Below are 12,288 nucleotides of genomic sequence, written 5' to 3' on the forward strand. Positions count from 1 at the left end.
CAAACGCTCACTTACCTTAACTCCACGACCGACCTCCGAAACTAGAGCTGTGGATGAACCCTCACCTGGATCCTCTGGAGCGGCGTCCGCAGCGTCCCGTTCCGGGATGCTACCGGGTCCGGCTGCAGTAGAATCCCGCCTCTGCTCATTAACCGGGCACTCGAAACGTTTATGCCCGACAGTCCCACACTGAAAACACCGCAGACTGTCCGTGCTGGCGTAAACCAGGTATGAGCCTGCACCATCAAAAACGCGGAATGAGGCCACGAGCGTCTTATCCGCGCTATTAAGGAACATAAGCACCTGGCGCCTGAAAGACAGGACGTGTTTCAGTCCTGACTTCTTGCAGCCCAGCGGTATGTGGCTGATCTCGCCCGCAAACTTGCCAAAGCGACTCAGCTCCTTAGCTATGGGTTCATTGGGCAGGTACGGAGGAACATTTGAAATAGTAACCTTCGTGGCGGGAGTGGACAGAGGAGATACCGACACATAGCTCTCCTTCACCCAAATCCCACTTTCAACCAGCCCGTTAACCAGTTGTTTATCAGTCAGAAACACCACCACGGCTTTGTTCATGCGCGACGCGGAGTGAATCTGTTCGCAGCCTATTTTTTCACCCACCGCGATCAGTACATCCTCCACTACAGCTTCAACACACCTGAAACCATGCGAACGGGAGAGAGCCGGCGTCCCCACCACGCGGCGAGACGCCATCTCTCACCCGCCGCCAATATCCCGTTATATGTAGTGAACAGTGAAACCAGTGAAACTTTAGAGATAAGTTAAATCCTGATAAACAGGGGGAAAATAAAGAGAAACAAACAAAATAAATAAATAAACAAAGAAAAGCACACGCTCACCTCCAACACTCAGCCACCCTCACCCACATTCACTCCGCCCACTCCCAGCATGCAGAGAGAGAGAGAGAGAGAGAGAGAGAGAGAGAGAGAGAGTACAGTAGATCATGCTGTTTCTCCATCGGCAGCCGGAGTCTGAGAGAGAGAGAGACTTTTTTGACTTTTAACACTCCTTTATTATAAACTAATCTCTTGTTTAACACTGTACAGTAACAAATATCATAAATATGTTACAAGATTTAAATAATAAAGATATGTGCAAAAAGCCAAGCAAATAAAAACAAGACAAAGTTAGAAAAAAACACACTCAAATAAAAACTGGAGCAAAGAAAAGCTCGTCCTCTTCCACAGAGCAAACCACATCCCCATAACACCACACCAGCTTAAAAGAGTCCAAGTCACTCATGCTCTTATAGAAATTAAAATCCACCTTCACCCTTGCCCTGACCTGCCTTGTGAAGATCTGCACAGCATCATAATCTGTGCTGGATGCTATCTTGTTCTTTCTGCTGGTGTATATGGCCAGTTTTGCTTGGCCAAGGATAAAATTTATCAACTGGCACTTAAACCGCTGGGATCGACTGTATTTAAAACCAAGGATGAAAATCTGTGCTGTAAAACTAAGGTTTAAAAGTGTAAAAACAGTCTGTAAAACTCCAAACAGGGGATGCAATCTAAAACATCTCGTAAAAGCATGAAACACCGTTTCTCTCTGCATGCAAAAGGGACACTCATGTGAGACCTCAGGGTTTAAAACAGAAACAAATGAGTTTACAGACAAAATACAATGCAGGACTCTCCACTGAAGGTCAGCTGTTTTTTTGGTTAATGGTGGCTTATATATAACCCGCCATTCCGGTTTAGTGTCGTTGTTAAGCCCCAGCTCCCTACGCCATGGAGTGTCAGCTCTACCATCCAGCCTTTTCCTGTTGATAGCCTTTACACAGGCTCTGTATAAAAGCTTCCCACTGACCTCCCCTAAAACCATCCTGTCCTCCCCCCTACCCTCCAGGAGTGGCCCCCCACAGTCACCCAGGTTTGGAGAGATGGTGATTTTCGGAAAGGAGCCCCTCTCCAATGGTTCAGCCTGTGTATCATGGCCCTTCAGAAGCTGATGTTCCTCAGTTGTGAGTGCTTTTCTCCATCTGTTTAAAATATCAGATACCACACGAAGGGACTTCATTTTCAGCTGCGCTGCAACACTGCCTATGTTGGTGAGATCTGGCCCTGCCAGTTCCACCAACTGCCGCAGCTTTGTGACCTGGGATAGGATGAGCACTCTTGACAGGTCTTGAGCAGTCTGGATGGAAACATCCAAACGAGCACCATGGATCAGAGGCTCCTCTAAAAGCCAGTACAAGGAGGAGCAGCTCTCTCTGTACAAGTTAAAAAAGCCAAAAATTTTAAAAAGTCCCTGATAAAATGCTGGTAATCCAGTAAAATCAATTTTTTGGGTATTCATTAAAAACAAAGTTCTGTCTAGCCCAAGTCCCCCCACTGTCTGTAGTATTCTACTTACAGGTGCTCTCCACACCAAACTTTCAGAGCCAGTAAGAAGTTTTTGAATGAACTGCAGCCTAAAAGCAGCAGTTCTGCTGGCTAGATGGACCAGTCCTTGTCCACCCTCCTCCTTAGATAGGTAGAGAATACCCTGTGGTAACCAGTGAAGGCGGTCCCAAAAAAAGTCCAGCAGAACCGCCTGGATATCTGCCAGCAAATTTGAAGGTGGGTCCACACAGGCCAACTTATGCCACAGGGATGATGCTGTAAGGTTGTTGATGACCAGTGCACGACCTCTATACGACATTCTAGGAACCAGCCATTTCCACTTTGCTAGTTTTGCCTTTACTTTTTCGAGGACACCCTCCCAATTTTTCTCCATAAAAACTCTGTCCCCCAGATACACACCTAGATATTTAAAACCCCCCGTCTTCCAGAAAAGGCCATCAGGAAGCTTAAGTTCCTGTCCCTCCCACTCCCCGACTAAAACAGCCTCGCTCTTCCCCCAATTGACCTTCACAGAGGATATAACGTTAAAATCACTTAAAATCTTAGTTAAAACATTCACCTCAGACTGTGAACTGACCATGGTCACTACATCATCCGCATATGCCAACAAAGAAATAGACATATTGCAGTTAGGGATTTTAAAGCCAGCAATAACTTCTCTTATTCTGCATAAAAGGGGTTCTATTGCAATAGAATAGAGAGCCCCTGAAAGTCCACATCCCTGTCTGATGCCCCTATGAACTTTAAAAGGGGCACACAATCCACCATTTACCTTGAGAACGCCCTCAATGTCACTGTACAACACCTTGATCATGGCTATGAAACCAGGGCTGAACCCAAAGCTCTCTAGAACCTTCCAGAGGTACCCGTGTTCAACCCGGTCAAAAGCCATTTCCTGGTCAAGAAATAAGAGACCAGTCCTTAAGCCCAATAGCCTAGAGACGTCCAAAACTGCCCGAATTAGATGTATATTATCAAATATTGACCTGCTAGGCACACAATATGTTTGATCAAGATGAATGATCTGCTCCATCACCTTTCCTAACCTTGCAGCTAATGCTTTGGAGAGCAATTTACAGTCTGTGCACAACAGCGACACCGGGCGCCAGTTCCTTAGGTCAGTTAGGTCTCCCTTCTTGGGCAAAAGAGTGAGGACTGCCCTTCTACAGCTTAGAGGAAGCTTCCCCTCTACCAAGCTACTTTTGAGCACATCCAGCACATCCTGCCCCAGTTCAGACCAAAAGGACTTATAAAATTCTACAGGGAGACCATCAATACCTGGTGACCTCCCGTTCTCCATACCTTGGAGAGCTGTGTGCAATTCGTCCAGGGACAAATCCCTGTCCAGCATTGCAGCAGACTGTTTTAAAAGCTTAGGCAGGTTACAGAGAAAGCTTTCCTCCACCTCCTGTGCTTCCACTTGCTCACTGTTGTAAAGCTTCGAGTAGAAGCTAACTGTCTGCCTGCGAATTTCAGTAAGATCAGACACAAGATCTCCTGATTCTGTTCGCACAGCATGCATGAACCTTTTCTGTCCATTTTTCTGCTCAAGGCTAAAAAAGAACTTAGACGGAGCATCCATCTCAGACACATTTTTAAAACGGGAGCGAACCAGCGCTCCCTGTACTGTAGCACCCAGCAGGTCTGCCAATATGGCTGATTTCGTTTTGAGAGCTTTAATATGCTCTCGATTTCCTGTGGTTGCTCCCAAATTCTGGAGCTCCACAATTTCTATCTCCAGAGCTTTAAGAGATCTGGTGATGTCCCTTGTGACATTGAGAGTATATTGCTGACAAAAAAGTTTTATTTGTACTTTAGCTATGTCCCACCACTGTTGCAGAGAATTAAAAGAGGATTTTTGCATTTTAAAAGTGTTCCAGAAAAAGATAAAACATTCCCTAAAATTAGCATCATTTAAAAGAGCAGTGTTAAAATGCCAATATGCACTCCGAGGCTTCACACAGGGCTTTCTAATAGCACACTGCACCATACAATGATCTGAAAAACCAACAGGATAAATACAGCAGCTAGTAAAAACAGTCCGGTGATGTTTAAAAACATAAAACCGGTCCAGCCGTGCAAGTGAGAGCATATTATCTTTAAAATGTGTCCAAGTGTACTGTCTCTGATCAGAGTGAAAGTTTCTCCAGACATCACACAGTTCATTAGACTTCACCATCTCACAAAGCCGCTTGCGAGAGGCAGGATGTGGTTCCATGTGATTTCTGTCCATGTTATCAGTAGTGCAGTTAAAATCACCACCCAATACTAAAAACTCATCAGTGCTAACATTCTCTAGCACACTGTGGAGGGTGTTTAAAAAAGCCAGTCTCTCCTTCCCCACGGTTGGTGCATAAACACATATGAAGATAAAAACATCATTTTCAAAACATGCCCTAACTTTTAAAAGCCTCCCACTAACTATCTCCTCAGCATCATAAGAACAGGGAATAAAACTCTTAGAAAATAAAAGAGCAACCCCCCCACTGAGAGATGTATTGTGGCTTAACACAACGAGCCCATCCCACTCTTTAGTCCAGTCCACACCAACATTCACATCACTGTGTGTTTCCTGGAGCAGAACAACATCAAGTCTTTTCTGTTTGGTCAGTTCAAATATTTTGGCTCTTTTCTCACACTCTCGTGCTCCATTCACATTCAGAGTGCCAACCCTAAACCTGTCCATTAAAAAATAGTGGAAATAAAACCAGCTCGCAAAAAAAACCATAATAGTTAAAATAGTTCTAAAACACAGCAGGTCCATCATCATTACTGCTATCCTTTCTGAGTCTAGTTACAATTTTTTTTAATCTAAACAGCTCAAGTTCAGTAAATGCCCCAGCTCTTCTAAGATGGCAGACGTCATGTACAAACTGTGACCGATCAGGAAAGTGGTCAGTAACGTTCACCCCCTTCTGCCCTTTAGTGCGCTTCAGGAAGGTTTTAATTTCCTCTGCTGTGTACACAGTGGGCAAAGTGTCCTCCTGCGAGCTAACTGACCACCCTGAGATAGAGTCAGCACCATCACTATCAGAATCAACACCACTTTTAACATTTTCAGTCTGTTTAACCTGCTTACTGGCTTTACTGCGAGCGCGCCCCTTCTTCCTCTTAATAGGATCGGATGGTATCCCAGCAGAGGTCCTGAAGAAAGGCGGCCCTGATCTACTTGAAAACATCCATGCCTTGTTTCTCAAAATATGGTTAGAAGAGAAAATCCCTGCCCAGCTCAGGGATGCCCTAATTGTCCCCATTTTTAAGAAGGGAGACAAAGCGGATTGCGGGAATTACCATGGCATCTCTCTCCTTTCCACTACAGGAAAAGCCCTAGCTCGGGTCTTAACCAACAGACTCACCCCGCTGTCAGAAAGTATGCTTCCCGAATCTCAGAGTGGATTTCGGCCGCGCAGAGGAACAACAGACATGATTTTTACTGTGCGTCAATTGCAAGAAAAATGCAGGGAGCAAAACCAACCATTATATATGGCCTTTATAGATCTCACCAAAGCCTTTGATTTGGTGCACCGGCAAGCTCTTTGGTTGGTTCTGGCAAAGTTTGGCTGCCCTGAAAAATACATCCGGGTTCTGAGACTATTACATGATAATATGTCTGCCATGGTACTCAGTGACAGTGGAGATGAATCCGAAACCTTCAGGGTTGACAAGGGAGTCAAACAGGGATGTGTTATCGCACCAACATTATTCTCCATCTTTGTCGCTGCTATCCTTTATCTTATAAGCGAGAACCTGCCTCAGGGTGTAAAAATTGTGTATAGAACTGAAGGTCAACTCTTCAATATCAACCGATTTAGAGCTAAAGGACGAACTTCCACTGTGTCCATCATGGAGCTTCAGTATGCGGATGACAACGCCCTTGAAGCCCTCTCAGAAGAAAATCTACAGGGCACATTGTCTGTCTTCGCTAAAGCATACAAACAGCTTGGCCTAGCCATAAACATAAGGAAAACCCAAATCCTTTATCAACCCTCACCCAAAAGCAGCTGGCCTGTCCTGCCCCCGAATATAGCTATCAACAACACCAGGCTAGAAAATGTGGACCAATTTCAATATCTTGGTAGCTTCCTGTCATCGAAGGCTGATATTGATGATGAAATAGACTTCCGTCTCAGCTGTGCAAGTAGGGCTTTCTCAAGACTAAGGAAAAGAGTCTTTGAGAATTGCGACCTCCAATCAAAAACCAAAATATTGGTCTATAAAGCAGTGGTGCTACCTACCCTCCTGTATGCGTCAGAAGCCTGGACCACATACAGTAGGCACTTAAAAGCACTTGAGACATATCATCAAAGATGTCTCCGTAAAATACTGAGGATTCGATGGGAGGACCGATGCACTAACACCAGCGTTTTGGAGGAGGCACATATCTCCACCATCACTGCCACCATTGCTCAAAACTCAGGTGGGTTGGGCATGTTATTCGCATGCCTGACTCTCGCCTCCCAAAACAAGTTCTCTATTCTCAGCTAGCTGAAGGGAAACGGAACCCTGGAGGCCAGAAAAAGAGATTTAAGGACAACATCAAAACCAATCTAAAAAATTGCCACATAGAACTCAAATCTTGGGAAGACACTGCAAAAGACAGGGTGAGCTGGAGAAATCTTGTACAAAAGGGTGCTGCACTGTATAACGATGACCTCTGCCAGGCTGCACAAGTCAAACACAGACTTAGAAAAGAGAGAGCAACATCCAAGCAGGCCAGACCCAAACCTACTACTGCTACTTTCCCTTGTCCATATTGTACAAGAATAATTGGGTCTAGAATCGGCCTCTACGCCCATCTGAAGACCCACAAGGATTAAGAAGGAGGATAGTCATACTCGATTACGAGTGACCGCCGATGGTACCTCATCACTGTGTCCGTCCTGCTCCAGCAGTCCCTGCACTGCCACGTCAGGTGCCTCTGAAGCCTGTGAGGCCGCCGCAGGCTCCTCCGCAGCTGTAGCAGGTTCCATTCCGTCCGTAGATTCAGCTGGTTCTCTTGTAGTTGGTGCAGATCCAGGAGATCCGTCCTCCACCGGTGGAATTTCCTCAGCTGGGGCCGGTTCTCCTGCCGCTGATGCTCCAGCCTCAGTGGGGTCAGATGCAGAGGGTCCGGCCTCCTCTGGTCCTGAATCCTCCGTCTCCCCGCCTGCACCAGCACCAGCCTCAGTTCTCCTCTCAGGGCAAGCACGAACCATATGACCAGTCAGACCACATCCAAAACACTTTATATCAGAGTCCGATGAAACGAAAACAGCATAATCAAATCCGTCCACTCGAAGTTTAAAAACTGCGTCCAGCGCGTCAGCTCCGTCATTTAAAACCATATAGACCAGCCGTCTGAACGAGACCAGGTGTCTTACCAGCGGTGATTTACACCCCAAGGGTATTTTTCTGATGGGGGAAACAAGTTTACCAAATCTGGACAGTTCTTTAGTCAGCAGTTCATCTTTAATAAACGGGGGGACATTAGACAGGATGATTTTCTTGGCTGGGGTACTGAGAGGCTGTACTGGGGTCAGCTGGTCTTGTATAATAACTCCAGTTTGGACGAGCTCGTTAGCTTTCTCCACTGTGCTGAGAAAAATCACGACAGCTTTATTCATCCGTGATGCGGACACGATGTAGCGGTGCCCGATCACGTTCCCGGCGGCAATGCAGCATTGCTCCACGCTCACCGTGCACTCCACTTTAACGCCGTGGCGGCGAGTTAAAGTCTCAAAAAGTTTGCCGGCCGGGGCCGCCATGACCGCAACCAAGCTGCGAGGCAACCCCCCGCGGCGCCGCGCGCACTCCCGAGACCGATGTTAATTAAACAAATAATCCGTAGGTGTTCTTACGGCACGTTAATAAAATGAAAGTAAAGTTTGGCAAAAACGCCAAAAAGTCGCTCCCACGCTCACGCGTCCTCCCTGCTCCCGCCACTCACCACACGCATGCGCAGAGAGAGAGAGAGAGAGAGAGAGTACAGTAGATCATGCTGTTTCTCCATCAGCAGCCGGAGTCTGAGAGAGAGAGAGAGAGTTTGAGTTTTAACCACACTTTATTAACAATATTGGTTAAAACAGACCATCAGTTACATAAAAACACAGGTTGTTTTATGCTAAAAGGTCATTAAAAATGAGTTCACCATTTAATATTTCACATAAAATTCCATCATAGTCCCACACATTTTTAAAACCAACATGATTGTCCATCGCATCATAAAACATAAAATCAACCCTCACCCTGGCCTGTATTAACCGTTTAAAAAGTAAAAGAACATCACAATCTTGGCCCGAGTCTATTTTCTTCTTTCTGCTAAAATAAATTACACTCTTGGCCTGCCCCAAAATAAAATTCAACAAGTGACATTTCTTTTTCCTCTTTTGAGAGTTTGGAAAACCCAAAATAAAAAGTGACAGTGTAAAACATTCATTAAAACAAGTAAAAAGGGAGGTTAAAACCCTGAACAGTAAAGCCAGTCTTGTACACTGAGTAAAACAATGAAAAACAGTTTCCCTTTCAAAACAAAAAGGGCACTCAGAGGTCACTGCAGGGTTTAAAATGGATACAAAAGCATTCACAGCGATAATTCCATGCAAGATTCTCCACTGCAAGTCTCCAGCGGACTTGGTCAATGGTGGCTTGTACAGTGCTCTCCATGCTGGTCTGACGTCACTGCCAAGGCCAAAGTGCGCCCTCCAGGGGGTGTCGACCAGCCCGGCCAGTTTGTCTTGATGGAACACCTTCACACACCCCCTGTACATGGCCTTGGCATGTAGACCGTCAAACCGCATGTCTGTTAGTCCGTCGAGCGATAAAAGAGGGCTCTGTGTGTTTAAAATGTTAAAATTGGGCCTGACCCAAAGACATGGAAAAGGGTCCGTCCTCTGAAGCTCCGCCTGCCCAGGTGTCCATTTTTCCAGAAGGTTCCTTTCTTTCGTGGTCAGTGCCTCCCGAAACCTGTGGAGCATCTGAGAAACGACCCTGACTGACCGTATTCCAAGCTTGTGAGCCAGTACCTCCACACCATCCAGGGTCGTCCCAACAGTCTTTAGGAGATGCTCCACAGTAACCAGTCCCACTTCCATCAGTCTTTTGGACAAGGAACCTTCTGCGATGGCCAGGCGGGCTCCATGGACCACAGGCTCTTGAAGAAACCAGTACATGGACATACTGGAGGCCTGTCTCTCCACCAAGTATAACTGCCAGGCCCTAAAAACACTTGCATAAAAAGAAGACATTCCGGCACATAAAAACTCATCAGTTTGTAATAAAAACACATTTTCCTCTAGACCCAGCCCCCCCCCGCTCTACGCAAAATAAAACCAGTCACATGTCTCCAAAGGGTGTTAAAAGAACCAAATAAAAACCTTTGTAAAAACTGTAATCTAAAAGTAGCCCTCCTGCTGTCAAGGTGAATGAGACCCTGCCCGCCCTCATCCCTTGATAAAAACAAAACACTGCGCTGGACCCAGTGAAGATTATCCCACATAAAATTAACAATTAAAACTTGAATACCAGTTAAAAGTCCCTGAGGGGGTTCAAGAACAGCCAACCTATGCCAGAGGGAAGATGCTACAAGATTATTAACAATCAGTGTTCTTCCTCTAAAAGACATTCTGGGTAAAAGCCACCGCCATTTGTCAAGCTTGTTCTGTACCGACTGTAAAACCCCCTCCCAGTTCTTTTTAACTACAGTATCACTTCCCAGGAAAACCCCTAGATATTTAAAACCATCATTAGCCCATTTTAAACCCTCTGGCAAGGTTGGCTCCTCTCTTCCCCAGTTCCCTACCAGGAGTCCTGTACTCTTAGACCAGTTCACTTTTGCTGATGAAATTTGATTAAAATCTCCAATAATTTCAGTTAAAATTTTAACATCTCGATTACCTGTGATGCCAAGAACGACATCATCGGCATAAGCGATAAGAGAGAGAGAGAGTACAGTAGATCATGCTGCTCTTTCTCCATCAGCAGCCGGAGTCCGAGGAAGAGTGTACAGTAGGTCATGTTGTTTCTTTCTGGGTGGGTACAGTAGGGGGCACTCTCTGCCTTTATCACTCCCAAGGTGATGTCGGTTAGCACAGGCATCTGTTAGCTGATGTATCAGAGCCGAGTTGCTGCGCTTTCCTCTGAGTGTTACTGTTCTGTTTACAGTGCTGCAGTATTTGATGCTTTAATGTTCATGTTCTTCTGGTTTCTCTCCTGCAGGAGCACATTTACAAACTGATGAAGAGCGACTCGTACAGCCGCTTCATCCGATCCAGCGCCTACCAGGAGCTTTTACAGGCCAAGAAAAAGGTAAAGTTCCTCAAACGACTGGAGACCTCCATCTGAGCGGCAGACCTCAGCTCGTCCACCCACCCTGCTGCCCCCTGCAGCTCACTGCTTCCCCCTGCAGGCCACTGCTGCCCCCTGCAGGCCACTGCTGCCCCCTGCAGGCCACTGCTGCCCCCTGCAGGACTCTGCTGCCCCCTGCAGGACTTTGCTCCTGTAGGCCTGAAGCAGCGAGAGCTTCTGGAGTCAGGGGCTACTGGGGTTTATCATGCAGGGAACATTTACTCTACATCCTGCAGAATTATACACCTGTTCTGCTGTCCTCAGGGACACACTGTGTGTGTATAGTGTGTGTGTGTGTGTGTGTATAGTGAGTATGGGTGTGTGAGGTAGTGTGTGTGTGTGTGTGTGTGTGAGGTAGTGTGTGTGTATATGTGTTTGTATGGTGTGTTTATAGTGTGTGTGTATAGTGTGTGTGTATTGTGTGTGTGTGTGTGTGTTTGTGTGTGTGTGTGTGTGTGTGTGTGTGTGTGTGTATAGTGAGTATGGGTGTGTGAGGTAGTGTGTGTGTGTGTGTGTGTGTGTGTGAGGTAGTGTGTGTGTATATGTGTTTATAGTTTGTGTGTATAGTGAGTATGGGTGTGTGAGGTAGTGTGTGTATATGCGTTTGTATGGTGTGTTTATAGTGTGTGTGTATAGTGTGTGTGTATTGTGTGTGTGTGTGTGTGTGTGTGTGTGTGTGTGTGTGTGTGTGTAGTGTGTGTGTATAGTGAGTGTGGGTGTGTGAGGTAGTGTGTTTGTATGGTGTGTGTATAGTGAGTGTGGGTGTGTGAGGTAGTGTGTGTATATGTGTTTGTATGGTGTGTTTATAGTGTGTGTGAGGTAGTGTGTGTGTATAGTGAGTGTGGGTGTGTGAGGTAGTGTGTGTGTATGTGTTTGTATGGTGTGTGTATAGTGAGTGTGGGTGTGTGAGGTAGTGTGTGTATGTGTGGAATCTGTTGTATTATGGTTTTCAGTTGCTGTTTTGTTGTTTCTGTTGGATAATTTAAATTTTTCATGCTTTTCATTATTTTCTGTTCTGCGCTGGTTTTCTTTTCTCTCTCTGTTTTTTCCTGGTTTCTCTGTTTTTTCTGGTTTTGTCTGTTTTCTGTTGTTTGTTTTCTGTTTTCTGTTGTTTTTTTCTGTTTTCTGTCTTTCTGAAGTTGTGAGGATGAACACTAGGAAGGCAGATGAAATTACCTGTAAATTGGTAAGTTTTTGTTGCCAGAGAAGCAGAAGGAGTTTTTAGTATTTATAATATTATAAGAATTATTAAAAGTCAAAATGTAAAGAAAAAGAAAATAGGATCTCTACCAGATTACACTCAGACATGTTTCATAGCTCTGACTGAACCCCAATCAGAAGCTCCACCCTCTCACACACGCTCTCTTCAGTTGACCACGCCCGCTGACCAATCATCTGCAGGCTAAAGCAAACCAGCACTGATTGAGAATCAAAGTCAAATTCAATTTAATGTCACATCACAGAGTACAGGTGAACAGGTGAACAGGTTGTAGTGGTTACAATGGATACCGAACTATTTACCTGATATCAATATTAATGTTAATATTAATATTAATTGTTAATAGGGCGCCAATAGCGGCTAGCTACAAAATTTATATTT

At 45.4% G+C, this 12,288-nt stretch overlaps 1 protein-coding gene across 2 annotated transcripts in view; it reads left to right on the top strand.

Annotated features, from left to right (window-relative positions):
• Positions 1 to 12,288, top strand: part of rgs7b (regulator of G protein signaling 7b) — a 93,681-nt gene that overhangs the window by 73,328 nt on the left and 8,065 nt on the right. Inside the window, exon 15 of one of the 2 annotated variants that reach the window (XM_049464778.1) lies at positions 10,560 to 11,034. In XM_049464778.1, coding sequence (XP_049320735.1) covers positions 10,560 to 10,685 — 126 coding nt within the window. In that variant the 3' untranslated portion in view covers positions 10,686 to 11,034. Of the gene's footprint in view, positions 1 to 10,559; positions 11,035 to 12,288 lie in introns of those variants that run through there. The other variant, XM_049464779.1, reaches the window with a different exon arrangement.

Source organism: Astyanax mexicanus, chromosome 15 (assembly GCF_023375975.1).
Source record: "Astyanax mexicanus isolate ESR-SI-001 chromosome 15, AstMex3_surface, whole genome shotgun sequence".
NCBI classification, from domain to species: Eukaryota; Metazoa; Chordata; class Actinopteri; order Characiformes; family Acestrorhamphidae; genus Astyanax; species Astyanax mexicanus.